Source organism: Varanus komodoensis, unplaced genomic scaffold (genome assembly GCF_004798865.1).
Source record: "Varanus komodoensis strain SLA01 unplaced genomic scaffold, ASM479886v1 scaffold16, whole genome shotgun sequence".
NCBI classification, from domain to species: Eukaryota; Metazoa; Chordata; class Lepidosauria; order Squamata; family Varanidae; genus Varanus; species Varanus komodoensis.
In genome coordinates this window covers 15,571,439-15,587,349 of record NW_025335468.1, presented here as the reverse complement: position 1 = coordinate 15,587,349, position 15,911 = coordinate 15,571,439, and the positions used below count along the sequence as shown (strand labels likewise).

General features: G+C 37.6%; 1 protein-coding gene across 9 annotated transcripts in view; it reads left to right on the top strand.

Moving 5' to 3' along the window:
* The window catches only part of SBF2 (SET binding factor 2), a 317,965-nt gene that overhangs the window by 261,136 nt on the left and 40,918 nt on the right, over positions 1-15,911 (top strand). For 5 of the 9 annotated variants that reach the window (XM_044425694.1, XM_044425687.1, XM_044425685.1 and 2 more), the window contains 6 exons: positions 844-1,019; positions 1,546-1,691; positions 1,823-2,021; positions 8,610-8,806; positions 13,192-13,329; positions 14,137-14,232. In XM_044425694.1, the coding sequence (XP_044281629.1) occupies positions 844-1,019; positions 1,546-1,691; positions 1,823-2,021; positions 8,610-8,806; positions 13,192-13,329; positions 14,137-14,232 (952 nt within the window). The remainder of the gene's footprint in view (positions 1-843; positions 1,020-1,545; positions 1,692-1,822; positions 2,022-8,609; positions 8,807-13,191; positions 13,330-14,136; positions 14,233-15,911) is intronic. The other 4 variants (XM_044425691.1, XM_044425689.1, XM_044425692.1 and 1 more) reach the window with 2 other exon arrangements.

Sequence of the window (15,911 nt, the reverse complement as noted above, 5' to 3'; positions counted from 1 at the left end):
AGTGGGATCAAAATGCAAGATGGCCCTTTTGCCAAACATTTGGCCCACTGTAAAAGGGGGAGAGGCATTTCCATGATCAGAGGCATATGAACAGGATTTTTTAAATTGTGCCAATTTGAATGGCAACTACTATGCTTTATAATGATTATACAAAACAAGAAAGCTCCATTCCCTATGTTTCTATCACTCTTCCTTCCTCTTTTTCCTTATTCCCAGGTGACTGATGTATTACATTTAGTACCTTTAAACTATATACTAACCAATTAATGGTTTTATGATGTCATTCAGAGCACAGTGCCCAGTGTAAACCAACCCTCTTCCTTTTGATGACTTTTGTCAAGAAAGTGTGTTCAGTCATAATTTTTCTATACATTTCCCCCCTTAAAATACATCTTCTTATCACAGAAGTGAAACAGAAGTTATTACCACTTTGTTATTGTGTCATAAATTCAGATAAAAGAATCAAGAGAAACTAATTTACCATGTTTTAAATGTTAGCAATCCATTCCTTGTGTCACTCATAAGACACACCTAAAGAACAGTTTCAAGTTATATCACCCACTAAGCTATTTTTAAATGTGTTGGAAAGAATCCAGTGCTGTCACTGCCAAAATCATGACCTAATTGGTCTTAAACATTTTCTTTTATACTTTTTCTATTCAGGAAGCACTGTGTAAATGATTTCCTAAAGGTTCAATATTTTACAGTAATGCTTAAATAAATTGCTTTATGAGTTAGTAGTAAGTGTTGCTGTTAACAGAATAGTATGGAAAACTAATTTTATCTTTTAAAATTTAGTTTTTTATTATCTTTTCTTTAACATACTGCATCTTTTATATGTAGCTAATTAAGGTAGCTTTTGATGAAGAAGTGAGCCCTGAAGTTGTAGAGATATTTAAGAAACAGCTAATGAAGTTTCGCTACCCCCAGTCCATCTTTAGCACTTTCGCTTTTGCAGCTGGTCAAACTGCACCTCAGATAATCTTACCAAAGCAAAAGGAAAAGAACACTTCTTTTCGGTAAATAAGTCCCTTTTTATTTATTTATTACATTTTGAATGTTCTAAGGACTCTCCAATGCAAGGGTATTTCACTTTCTATAAACTTGGGCATATAGCACCGCTTAAGAAGGGAGAAACTGCAGTATATGTGAAAACTGTAATCATTAATAAAATGTGACATTAATGCTTATCATGAAGGCAAGATTCTTTGTAATCCTTTACATTTCCTAGTTGCCTTGCCTCCGCCTCTCTCCCTCTCTCTCTCTCTCTCTCTCTCTCGGTTGAAGAGGGAAATGCATTGTGAAAATATGCTTAAATACATGCATGTGGGCTATTTATGAAACATAAAGATTATGGGCTTACACAATAAAATCTGTCCTACACTAATGGTTCTGGAACTCATGGGACTACACCTATGCTTTTGTACATGTGGCGCTCATTTCAGAGGATCTTAGAGCAGAAGCTCCTTGGGGAGGACAGTGTCCAATTTTTATCTTTTGACCACAGAATGGCTACAGATATTTTTGTTCTTTGCTGAATTTTAGTGCTCTTTCAAAAACAATTGTAAAAGGAGCAAAACGTGCAGGAAAAATGACAATTGGGCGACAATACTTGTTAAAAAAGAAAACAGGAACCATCGTGGAAGAAAGGATCAATCGTCCTGGGTGGAATGAGGATGATGATGTATCAGGTAAAATACACTTTCGAGGGTTTATTTTTCTGGACACACGCTAAATAAAATTGCTGTACTACGCTTTTCTATGCATTTGCCTCACTTGTAAAGTTTCTAACTATTAAGCTAGTAAAGTAATGCCATTTTAGTTTCAGATGAGAGTGAAATGCATGCTAGTGGTACTTTGAAGGCATCAGAAAAATCAACAATGGAGCAGCTAGTAGAAAGAGCTTGTTTCAGAGACTATCAACGTTTGGGGTTGGGCACCATCAGTAACAGCTGTTCTCGCTCAAAAACAGAGTACTTTCGAATAACTGCCTTGAACAGGATGTATTCTCTTTGCAGAAGGTGAGCCAACTTAGTTGTCACAATTCCACCCACAATATACATTGCAAATATTATTGCTGTTTTTTAATGAGAAAATATTGCTTACATGAAATGTTACCAGTGCATGAAGTGGTAGAACATATGTATAGTTGCCTACCAGGGAACAGCATAATTGTGCAGTCGGTTAAGTTAAAGCAGGGATGGGCAACTTGTAGGCCTCCAGATATTTCAGATTACAATTCCCATCAGCCCTAGCCAACCTAATAAATGCTGAAGGCTAACTGGGGTTGTAGACCAAAACATACGGAGAACTACAAGTTGCCGACTGTACTTAAAGAATTGCATTCACATATACAAATTGAAATATGCAAGTAATGGTCTGGTACCAAGAGTTGAGCAGGGCCATCGTCAATCAGCACAATACTACCATTTTCATGAAACTGACAGAGCTTTTCTGTTGTCCTGCAAGTGGCCCTCTAGAGATCCAGAATCTCCCTGCCATAAGTCTTCAAACCCAACATAGCCTTAAGGCAGATAGTTTAGAGGTGCCAGCAAAATTTGGTCAGTCATTAACTGAGTAGGACATAATTTAAGGCTCGGGAGCCTGATATGTTACTCCCATGAGGTTTCTGTCATCCTTAGCCATGCTGCCCTAATGCCTGATTTGGCCACTGTAGTCCAGGGCTTTTGCCTTCCAGCCAGATTATAAACCTGTCTATATCACTAGTTTTTTATCATTATTCACTGCTATATTTAGGGGGCTGTGTGCATTGTAGCAGTAATGTAAAATATTTTTCTTTTCTTCTTTGAGCATTTTCATCCCATGGATTTTCCTTAAGCTTTCCTTGCCATTTCGTTCTGTCTTGTGTTCATTCCCTTAACCATTTCTCCTCCCATACTCTTAATTGCCACCATTCTATTTCATATACCATTTTCCCCATCAAGTTTACTTCAAGTGTCTATAGCACATTCAGATGCCTCATTGGAATACTTTAAAGTCAAAATCCTATCTCTTCTTTGCTTTGGTGAAGAACATTTACTCCTTTTCACACTTTGCTGGCAGGTGTGTGACCTTCACCTGCTATTTTTCTTTCTTCTGTTATTTTAAAACCTGGATGATGTTTGTGTGACCATCATTCTTCTAGCACTTAATCTGTATGAACCCTGGTAGTATTAGTATACTGAGTGCATCCCACATAACTTCACCTCTGTGAAGCAAATACAACTGTGTTGAAGCACTTTCCTCAGTTTAACCCTGTGTAATTTTGGCCTAACAATGACCATTTTTGGAAAATTATACACTCAAGTCTGAAGAATCAGAGGGCAAGTTGAAAATACTCATTCCTACTAGCACATAGATCCTTTTGTCCCAAAGTCTGGTGTGAATATTTTTCCTCCAGAGCTTCCTGTGGCATAAACAGCAGGTCAGCCTGAGTGTTGGAGGGATGGAAGAGTGTGAGTTGCATCCAGCTTTTCATCTACTTCAGCCTCATCAGCATCTTTCTCTCATTCCCATTTTTCTTCAGCATCCTCTTTCCTATCCATTATTTCATTCAAATCAAATAAGAATGTTTATAACTTAGTATTTCTAAATACTCTTTGGCAGGTATAATAGTTACTTGTATAATTTCATATATGTGGCACAACTGCTCCAATGTCTGCTAATACCTTGGAGGAAAAGCATCAAGTGAATTTTGCCATCTTGGGAACTTTACATGCTTTTATAAAAGATTCACTTACCTTTTCCCTAGATTTAATATACAAGATCATATTGTATATTTCTAATATCTAGGTTTTTCAGAATTTTACATATTTTTTCTGTAAGTAGCATTAGAAACCTCATTCAAATTCACCCTATTTTAACCTTGGAAGTGTCTAAAATATTTTCTCTTTCTGGGAGAAACAAAGGCAATACTTTACTTTGTTAACATTCCATATTTTTAAAAATAAATTACATAACCAGTGGTTTGCATACTATAATTTCAGAGCTTGATGCAACCCAGAGTTGGTTACTTGTCAGAGCCAAAGAACTGGCAGTGTTTAGTGTGTTCATTCACAGCTTCTAAACATTTTTGCTCATAAAAAGTAAGTGTCTATAAACAGTCAGTCTAGGGAAAATATGAAATGTACCATGCTGTTTCTTTCTGTTGCTGTAGTAATAATCTGATAGCTCTCATATGAACAGTTGTGTGCCATCTGATCTAATATCAGGGCAGAAAACTTATATTCCACTTAGCAGAATAAGCCAGCAGATCCCCAAACATTACCAACCAAAAGATGTGGGAGCATATAAAGCCTAAAATCCAGAATTTAAAATTACCTAACTGTACCACTGACTAATATGACAGGAATCACACTGAAAATAGTAGACATAGAATAGTAGACACTGGAATAGTAGAAAAGTATTTACAGTCTTCCACATTTCCCCTTGCCATGGAGAATGTGGTACCATCCCCTGGAGAACACAAAAAACAATAAAAAGCCTTTATTTTCCTTTAGAAGTGGCAGTGCTGGGTGGAAATTGTCATGGCAGCTCTGTATTGAACCTACCCACTCTCCAGTTCTAAGTCTGGGAAGACGGCTGGGGCCTTTTGGCAGTTCTACATGGCTGAGACACCCAATGCCAAATCATCAGACCTGCCCGCTCCCACCCCCTGCAATACCTTTGCTGCCCTGGATCAGGAAATGTTTGTGGGGGCTTCCTTGCTCTTACTGGGCAGAGGTTGCCCAAGTGTCTTTCCACCAGCAGGCAAGCCAACAGGGACAAAGGGAGAAAAACAGAAATTTGTCAGCCACAGTATCTGACTTGGCCAGTAAGGCCAGACACATTTGTGTATCATCCAGTTATAACAGGGGTGGGCAGGTTTGCTCAGCAGAAAAGCCACATACAGTAAATTTCAGATATTCAAGAGCCGCAAGTGGGCGCCTGCGGGCAGTGGCTGTGAGTGGCTTGGGAGATGTTCAAGAGCCGCAAGTGGGCAAGCCACCAGCCGCAAAATAAACTCAAAGAACTGCATGCAGCTCGCAAGCCTCAGTTTGGCCACCCCTGAATTATAAAATGGTAAGTGAAGGAAATAACAATCATGTAATGTCCTAGGAGAAAATTATCATTAAGCCTTTTTTCAACTAAATATTGCAAGTTAGCTTAATGTAAATAGCCAGACTTCTTTAATACCATTCATTTACTTGATAGTCGCATTTTACTTTCCACTTTCTTGCTATCATTAATCTAGCTGCTGTTACCAAATTTGTCAATTCTTTAATATTTTGTCCCCTTTGTTGTCTAAGTAACAGCAATAACACTAATCCAGGGTCTTCTTCAATATTTAGATTCAATATTTTTAATAATTTCTATGAAAATTATTTCCCAAAACTTATATTAACACTCCCAGCACATATGGAAATATGTACCTATTTCCCAATTACATCTCCAACATATATTGGAATATTTATTATTCATGTAATTCAATTTTACCAGTATTAGATACCATTTTGACACTAATTTGTAGATATTTTCTTTAATTTGTATTGATATACATTTTAAAATTCTCTTATCTCACATGTTCCTCCATTCTTCGTTACTAATATCTCTTCTTAAATCTATTTCCCAAGAATCTATAAAGAGGATTGTATTGTTCCCCATTTCTCCTTGTATATTATAAATTTTACTTGTCATTCCTCTCATCCACATATTATCTTGTTTTTCTTTCTGTACAATCATACCTTCAAATTTAGTGTATTCTCTACATTTACCATTTTTCTTCAGCCAATCTTTAGTCCATTGATCTAAATTAAGTATATTATACCAAGTTAAATTTCCTTCTCCTAGTATTTCCTTTATATTTTTTCTTTTTCTTTTACTATTTGCTTTCTCTAATCCAGCCCTTCAAATTAATATTTTGTTGGTTCTTCAATATTTCCCCCAAACTACCACTCACATTTTCTAGAAAATCTTTTAATTCTGTAATTTGATATAATAGCAAAATTGATGGCAGAAATATGTCTATATATTTATTCCAAATTTGGACCACAGTCTTTAAAAAAGGGTTTCCTATCTTTTTAATAATAATTTTATTATCCTGTTGAAAGAAAATATTTGATAAGGATCCCTCAACATAATGAAATTCTAGTTTGCCCCGTATTATCTTACTGGACTGTAGTATGATATCCAGTATATTCCTCACTTGATTTACTGTATAATAAAGCTTCACATTAGGAATACCTAATCCCCCTTTGTTGGGGGGATTTATACCATCTTTATTAATCCTTGCCTTTTTTTGCAAAATGTATCAATCATATTTTGCCATTCTTTCAAATCTTTCTCTATTCAAACATTAAAAAACAAGAAGTTGATCTTAGGTAAAATCTTCATTTAAATGCTGCTATTCTACCAATCCACATTTTCTCTTTCACTTCAAAGGCTTGATAAGTAAAAATAATCTTGAAGATATTGTGACCTGACTTAGGACCTGGATATCTGAAACAGTGCTTCCTTTCCTATATGCCTGCCCACCCCTTAAGATCTGGTTTGGAGGTCCTTCTTCAGGAGCCCTCCTTGAAGGAGATTCAGAGGGTGGCTACCCAGAGAAGGACCTTCTCTGCAGTAGCACCCGGTTATGGAACACCAGTTATGGAACACATGCAGTTCCCCAGAGAGGTTCGCCTGGTACCAACACTTTATTCCTTTCGGTGCCAGGTGAAAACCTTTTTATTTTCCCAGTGTTTTAAGGTTTGAGTGTGATTTTAATGTGGGGTTTTATTGTATAGCAATTAATTTGGATGCTGTGCTCCACCCTGTTTATTGTAAGACCATCTCAAGACCTCAGTAGTGGACAGGATATAAAAGCAAATGAATGAATGAATGCATCAATGAGTGAGTGAGTAAGTAAGTAAGTAAATGGAGACCATTTATTGACTATGTTTTAGTAAGGGGAAAGGGTTGTGTACCATTACAAGACTCAGTGCAATTTTGGAAGGGAGGTGGGAGTGCAGCTACCTGGATGAATATCTGTTCGTCCTGATGGAAGGCAGCACTGTTGTTATTGTGTTGTTAATGATGATTATGATTATGATAATTTGCTATTGTATTGTTTTACATTTGTATAGATTATGAGTTTTGTTTTTATCATATGTGTTTTGTATAATTTGTTCAAAAATAAAAAAGAAAATTATTATTCTACAGGATATTTAAGTAACATTCATGTAATTTAAAATGAACAGTAGATAAAAGAACAAAGTAATAAAGAGTTGTTGTTGTTGTTGTTGTTATTATTATTGGTTGTTGTTTTTTTCTATTCAATATACAGCAGGACCCCTGTATCCATGGGCATAGGTTCCAAACCTCCAGAGGATGCCTGAAACCACAGATAATAGAAAACATTATATGTACTATATACTGTACATATGCATTTCTTTTTTTCACAATTTTCTGGTTAGAAGATTGTTCTTGCCATACATCCTGTCAACCTCAACATACTTTTTCTCCCTATTAAATCAAGAATTTTCACTTAAAGGAACACTTTACAACTTCTCTTTGGCACTTTATAGTTTCTCTTTTGGACTGAGACCAGCTGTATTCAAGTGAAAATGCAGTAACTGAACCAGTAGATACAGGAGTTCTGCTGTACTGTTTTTTGAAATTCAATCTTCAGAGTGGCTTACATCAAATATAAAACAGCATGATGAAACAGTGGCATGTATAGGAGCAGTAAGCGATCCTTTTAAAAAACCATTAAAACAATTCACAAGCTAGGTAGAGTAGAAAAGTTCTAACCGCTCTTGAAAGGATCTGATGAGCCTCCCACAGGAGAGAATGCTTGTGGATGATGTCTTTGCTTTCTTCAGTGACGAGTAATAGTACTGTTTAAATGGTGGAAATCAAAAGAATTAATCTAAAATGGTCCAAAGTTACTGAATCAGCAGTGTTATTCATTTTAACACTAAGATGGATTAAATTGTGAAGGATTTTCAAATACTCTGCTTTGACGTTATAATGAATCCCTTCTGCTGATTCATGAAAGACAGTTGCAAATTAAGATGAAATTATGGGTAGAACTGGTGCTAAGCTAAGAAATTCAAGCTAGGCAAACTGACTGACAAATCAGTTTGGAGTATTTATACCCACCAATTAACTTAAATGTTCAAGGTTGCCTACAGTGCACAGAAAAAATGACAACATAAGCAAGAGTGATAAGGGTGTGGTGTATACAAGTTTCCCAGCAAATTTCAATTGTTCCAGATGCCACTGCTCTTCTGCATCTCTGGGCGATGGCAGGTCTCAGAGGAAATTACCCCAATCTGGAAAGTATTGTCAGACTAGGCAGATGCTAGTCCTACATAGGCAGGGCCCATTACCCAAGATGCTGGCACTGCTGATGTCTCTCGGCTGCCATTAATTTTAGCACTTGTTGGCAGGCAAAAGTGACACACACAGAGCAAAGCTGTTAACAAGTCCTCAAATATCCCAGAGGTTTTACATTTACACAATTTTTAACTTGGTGCAATATTTGGAATACAGAAGTGACATTCCCTTAGGTCACACCCACTTTTTCTTGTAGCAGGTTACTTGCATGGGGCATTTAATTATTTTCCGTTTTCTCATTGATATAGCTATCCAGGGCTACTAGTGGTACCTCAGTGTGTACAAGACAGCAGCTTGCAGAGGGTAGCTCGCTGTTATAGACACAATCGTTTGCCAGTGGTCTGCTGGAAAAATGCAAAAACCAGTACACTCCTGCTTCGAGCTGGTGGCTTCCATGGCAAAGGAGTTGTTGGCCTTTTCAAATCTCAAAACACACAAACTTCAGGTGGGTGTTTGTTTCCTCTGCAGGATATTTTAGTGGGAAGATGTTTCATTATAATGTTATACTATCTGTTTTTAATATTGGTTTAAATATCATAGTTATGGAAATTAAACAATAAACAGAAATGCTCTTATTGGCATTTCTCCCCTTTTCTGTGAAATGCTGGAGAAAATTGGTTTATACTTTCAAATGCCATGGGATGAACTACTTATATGTCCTGTTCCTCCATGTGTTATTTATTGTATAATTTAGTACTTATTTATTTTATTACTTCTGTATTTATTTATGTGTTGTGAGCCGCCTCGAGACTTTGTTGTGATGTGGTGGCATAGAAATGTTTTAAATAAATAAAATAAAAAATAAAATAAAATAAAATGTAGTAACTGTCATGCATGAAGCCCCGACAGAAACAGTGACTCACGAGGAGACCTGCACTTAGCACCCTGCACCCAAGAGTCGCCCCCACAACCCAATGCGGGAGCAGCTGAACCAGCTATTGTGTCTTCCCCTGAGCCCCAGCTCATTGAGCAAACGCCTGGACCTTTATCAGAGACAGCGAGTCATGAGAAAGAGCAGAGCAAACTGCCTCCTCCCCTCCTGACGCTGATCTCCCCGAGCCAGAAACAGAAGACACTATAGGTGTCATAGATTTCTCAAAAGCTGAAAACAGACGTCTTTTACGCAGATTTGAACAAATACAAAGCAGACAGTGTAAGAGAGAGGAAAGGCATGACTTGGGAGAATGATCCCACGTGGGCTCAGAAAGAGAAGCCATTATAGGACTGACATCTGCTCTACAGGGACCGCTATTAAGGAACTTATCTATAGTATCGTAAATCTTGTAGACAATTAACATTAAAAGACTTTAGTTTTATTGCTCTGTGGAGAATTGAATGTTTATACAACCCTTTCACGACAGTAACCAGCAACTGTAAGAGGAATACTGGAGCTGATCTGCCTTCACTAACTGATATGGCAAATGCTCACATGACATAACAACCCATCCCGACCACAAGCCACAGTAGATTTTGGGTTTTGCAAAGTACCCAGGACTGAGCCAAGTCCTCCTCATCAGGGAGGATTGAATCTCAGCCATCCTTGCTGGGGGCTTTAAAGACAAGCTCTTGAGTCACTGGCAAGGATGGCTGCTCTTTGCTGCCATGTCTGACAGAAGCCCCTAAGTGCTGCTTCAGGAGTTTGGAGGCTGCTATCAGCTGTGCTCACCTGGCAGTTGCTTGCCAAGAGTAGCAAAGGACTTTTGCTTCTCTTACCTAGTTACTTGCTGGCTGGCCGGGCTCACCTACAGAATCTCACCTGTAGATTCTGATGACATAGCAACTCACCATGTGTGGCAACAACCTTAGAACAACACATAAGCACTGAAGGGGTGAACCGACACCAGTTTATATGACATGACAATGCTTCTATAATAACAAACAAGGATGGGGTGTTGCGTCGTCCAAACCAGGACTCCAGGTTCTTATTAATATGTCAAAGAAAAAAGCAGTGGAGTTCAAATGCACATCAGGCTTCTTTATGGTGGCCTATGCTTGCCATTTCACAGTGTCATCCTGACATTATGCATATGCCTCATGAAGATCCACAATATCACTCTAACAAGAAGCATACACAATGTTTCATATTCACTGGAATCCTTTTCCAACATTCCCCCAAGGTGCAAAGATCCTCTGGGAGGCACAGAGCCAAAATGTAGATATACCTCAGTTAATTTTACTAAGAAAGGAAGGGAAGCAGGGTTTATTCTGTGTTTCTCTGGTAAAGATTAGTCTTGCTGGCCTGTCTGAACAACTTGCCCTATGGAATTTCTGAAAAGGACATTGGATAAAGTAACTCATAGTTATGTACCAGTTACATAAGCAATGAATCACTCAAGAGTTCACAATGAGGATAGATTTTCATGGCCTAAATACTTTAGTGTAATCCTATGAATGACATACTATTTTTGTGAGTTTGTACATAAAGTATATCTACACAATAAATTGATTCCCTCAAAGACTTGCAAATAACCTGCAAAGCATCTCTTGATAGATTTTTCTTTCTTTTCAATTGAACAGTTTAAAAACATAAAACACAGCAGCAGAAGTACTATTTTGGCCTCACCCCAATCATAAACAACCAGTACTAAAAACACATTGTGCAGAGTCCAACATTCAGTGATTACATAAACAGAACTATGTGCAAATAGAGACTATCCCATTTTCATTGCTGGCTGGATGAAAAAAGAAAAAAAATCTAATGTACATCTCCCTTCCTTGGGCATATCTAAGCTCCCTTTTGTTTATACATTGTTTGGTCTTTGGTAAGGATTTCTGTTTTCAGGAATTTCTCTTAATACACTAATCTATGATACATTGTGATGTTCCACCAACATTGTCATAATGTGGGGTATGTGGGTGCATACATGAGCTAGCCAGATTTTTTAGGAGTCAACCGTGGATGCAGAGGAAATGTTAAATACACCAGTGAAAACCACTGGTTTTGCTGGTGCATACCTGGTCTCCCTCCTGTTTTCTTCCTTATCCTTTGTTGCTTCCCCAAGGGTCATAACTCTTAGTTCTTATGGGTTATGACTACTCAGTAGTAAGAGAAAGGAACACCACATACACTTGCAGTCATTCTTATAGTTCTTTCAGATCATCTGGACCTCAAGGCCTAAAATGGAAACAGAGTTTGGTACTATGACCTAGATCAATTTCAATCCTGCTTCCATGAGAACCTCTTAGAGATTTTTTTAAGTAATGAGGAGGAGAAAAAGGGGAAGTTGGAACATTTCTAAATGGAGGAGGAGAAATGAGGAAATAATGTTATAAATGTTTCTTTTTAGTAGAAAGATGAACGAAGAAGACTGAGTTGAAGAGGGATTTCTGACTAAAGGAAATAGATTGTGCAAAAATAGCAAAAAGTAGAGGATAACAGTAGAAATGCAATAAGAAATGTACTAAAAGAGGAGGCAGCCATATTGTGCATGCACACCCATGCACACACGCACACCTGCATGCATGCGCACAGAGGAGTTCATGTTAAAGAAGATGAAACTTGCTTCCTGTGCACTTGAGAACCATAATTGGCAATTGCCAAATTCCTTGTTATTTAATTTTACACCCATGTTCACAAGACCTGGTTCATAAGATCAAACAACCCTTGGTTGACAAAATGTAAGTTGTTTGTAAACATATGGGGGCTTGTTGTTATTTGCTTGCCTGCTTTTGCCTTCATGTAACCCCATTGTTACTATTACATCTGAATTCAGTAACTGTAAACTGTTTAGGGCTACACGACTCAGAATTATTCCATAGTTTGCTATTGGGTTGTTGAGAGTTTGAATTAAAGAGTTCAATCCTTAAACAACCCAAAATTTCAAGGTTCAAATATAATGATAACAATCCAAAAATTGGGTGTTCCTTAGTTGTTTAAGAAAGCAGAAGCAACACACAGGTGGGAAGCAGCATGGTTAATTGCGGCCCAATGGTTGCAACCTACAAACAAGGTCATACTCATATAGTTATAAGATAAGCTATCCTTACTGATATGAGAAAAGTTATGCTTATATACTTAAATTATATGATAGGACAGACATTGTCTATTCATCCATCAAGTAAATTAGAATTGATGGGAAGGGTAAATCCTTAGCCATAACAAACTTTTAGGGTTTCTCTACATGAGGTATAACCCAGCATTTTACCAAGATGGCTTCTTCCATTTTCTTTGTGGGAGGAAAATCATCCTTTTACCCAAGATTTTTTTTTCCTCCTGCAGGTTTTCCTCCTGCTTCTTTTCTATATGTTCCTGTATGTTTCCTCGCACAGCACAAGGTGGTGCTGTGCTATGGAGCAGAATTGCAAGACTGCACCTGGCTTCTATAGTGAAAAATAATAACATCTAGGAAAATTGCAGGCTTTACTCACTCCAAATAAAGCTGCAGAAATGGCTGGAAAACTAGGGAGAGACCCTGGAAGAGGCAGCTCTGCAAACTTCCATGAGAGAGATCACAAGCACACAATAAATGCCTCATGTAGAGAAGCCCTTACAGGCAATTCTGTTACCAGTGGTTATAGAGATGTTCTCACTGGAGTCAGGGGAGTTATCTGAAACCACTTGTGAAATTGTCTCATTGTAGTTTCGCTCATGGACACCGACAGACTTTGTACTTCCTGTTGAGTAGAGTGGGAAAAAATCCATTTTTGTTGCTTTTTATTTTTCATATATGTATCCTCTTCCTCCTCAACATTTTTATATGACCTGAATCCTAGGAGTGGGATTCTGCTATCTAAATAAGCATATACATTGGGTGCCGTTTTCACTTCAATAAAGTGAACTGGTGTTGTGTAAAGGATGAGTATAATCCATTTCCTGCATTTGTTTTATAGCCCCAACATCACTAGAATCATCAAGCAGCATAGAACAAGAAAAATACCTTCAAGCCTTACTGAATGCAATTTCTGTCCATTGCAAAATGAATGGAAGTAATACCCTTACTGTCAGGCCATCAATTGCTTTGTCTCCAGGTAACATTATTCATTTATTCAAATGTTACCGCAAACTTCTTGGATTACTCTGATTCTTTACTGATTTTGATTTCTGTATTCTCTCAGCATGCTCTTGTCTTAGCTGTTCATTATTTAGGAAGCTAACCTCTCTCTTGGTTTCTGCAAATACATTTTTCATGGTTAAAAATAACTCAAACTTAAGCAAAATTACTATCTAATGAAATTTTGTTCCATATCGGTGCAAATATATGCAATGCATTTATTTTATTATTAGAGATTTATGCAAAAGAGATTGCTTATCATTTTTCTTACAAGCACATTTTTAAGCTAAAAGGTTAAATGTAATATGCTTTTTGGAGGGTAGGTCTGGATGAAGCCATTAAGAAATGCATTAATATTCTATTTCAGTTATCATGTGATGAAACCTGATAGGGTTCATACAAGGTAAAGCTGCTGTCTTAGACACAGGAGCATGCAACTTGCCAAGTATGTCCATTTGGCTTAATCAACTGGTGAAATCAAGTATACCTAAATTCTGGCTTTTCTCGTAACATAACACCATCACCCAATTGTGCATGCTTTGCTTCATTTGTTGTTAAATACTTTGATTGTGTTAGCCATGCCTAACATTCTGTGGTGCTGCAAATGTATACACGTAATTTCTAATTATCTGTAATGTCTCTTAAATATGGAAAACTGACAGCAGTTAGAAGGTGACTCATAAAAGATAACATCAGGGTACTGAGATCAGGGTAACATCTAGGTAATGTCAGCTTGAATGATAATTGTACTTTTAATCTCTCCATTCTTTTTGACTGACTTTAGGCACTGAAAGGAGGGCTTCAAGAATGTCCACTGTGTTTAAGCAGGTAGTGCCAGGACATTTGGATGTAAATCTATCCAATAGCTTTACCCGAGGAGGTTAGTAAGACTAGTTCAAAGCCTTCATGCGGATGTAATATGGAAAAATCCAGGATAACATTTGAGGTGTTGCTCTTTTATTATGCTTCAGTTTATCATTCTATACTACATGGATGCCAACTAGTCTGCCATCAGCATTTAAAAGCTTTGCTTGACCTACATGTAGGAACGGGCATATCCTTGCTGGAATAGAACTAGTGCATATTAATGGGTATGTGCATGATTCTTGTGCTGGATTCTTGAAGCCAACACTAAGGGCCATGCACACAATTCTGTTTGCTGGACTGCAGCCATTCCCAGTTTAATAGATGGCAAGTGCCACCTATAAAATTGTGGGTGGAAGGCCTGAATCCAGACTGCCTTTCAGATAGAGAAACCCAACTATTGATTAGTGCTGATAACAGTGACAGCACTGATACACGTAACAAGGTAGGATCATGCACATATATGCACACAACCCAATGGGTGCAATGTGGACAACTCATGGCCAGTGTTTTCTCTACAGAATAGATGTAGCCACTCAGGCTACAGGGATTTAGACCACTCTTGCTGGTTGTTCTTCTCCGAGCTGCAAATATGAATCATGACAGAGATTTGTGTTACTTTGTTTATCATGAAGATAATGTGTAAATAAGCCTTTTGTATTCAAATAGGAATGTCTGTTCTACTATAGAAATATTAAGAAACAATAGCAAACTCAAATTATTTTTAAACCACCACTCTCTGAACACCAACATAAACTGCCTCTTCTTTTGCTGGTAACATAGCCAATACAGATTCTGACTTACCTGTGGACTTCTTATCCATGTTGTTACATTGTTTACATTTGGAAATCATGTTCTATCAACTAAGAGGTTAAAAACTAATAGAAAATAAATTTTAAAATAGAGTAAAGCCATATTCGTGGGAATAGTAGAATTTTTAATACTTGCTGTTAGGTTGTATACCAGTAAAACTTTTGGAAGGTGCTGAATTATGAAGGTGGTAGCAAGTCTAATTGCTTACTTCACATGTCAGTTTAGTCAAAGTTCTCAATTTAGAACAGGTTAGTCTGTTGACTACAGTGTGGCTATCAGTTAAGAATAGGCTGTAACACAACCGTAGTAATTGAACTGAGTTAAGAATGAGTGATGGGATGATTACACCAATTACTAGCAAGACTTATTACTGACTTTATTGAATTTAGGGGACAATGTAAATAGGGTATATAATAGGGAAGTCCTGTGCTGTAATGGGAAGAATCCAAGCCATTTGTCCTGGCATTTCCTGTAGGCAGTGCCCCAGCTGAGAGTGGTTTTGCACCATCTTTTGGAAGCCATTTTGCTGCAATAATATCTTCACTTTATAGGGATAATGTGAGACTATGCAGTTACTGCAAGCAATAGGAGAGTGCCTGAGCTGCACGCATATTCAGGATACGCAACAGAGATCTGTTGGGCACATGCCTCCATTCCCTGCTAACAGAAGTAATTCCCAGATGGGAGATCTCCATGCGTTGTCATATAACATGTCAACCAGAGCAGATGAAATAGTGCCCTGAATGGAGCATAATAGGATAGAATTGAACTCATTCCTTTTCCTCTTCTGTCGCAGAACATTATAGTGCAGTGTGTACCACAGACTATTCTACAACTGTGTTCTACCTCTGAGTTAACAGCTGCAGTATAATTCATATGAAC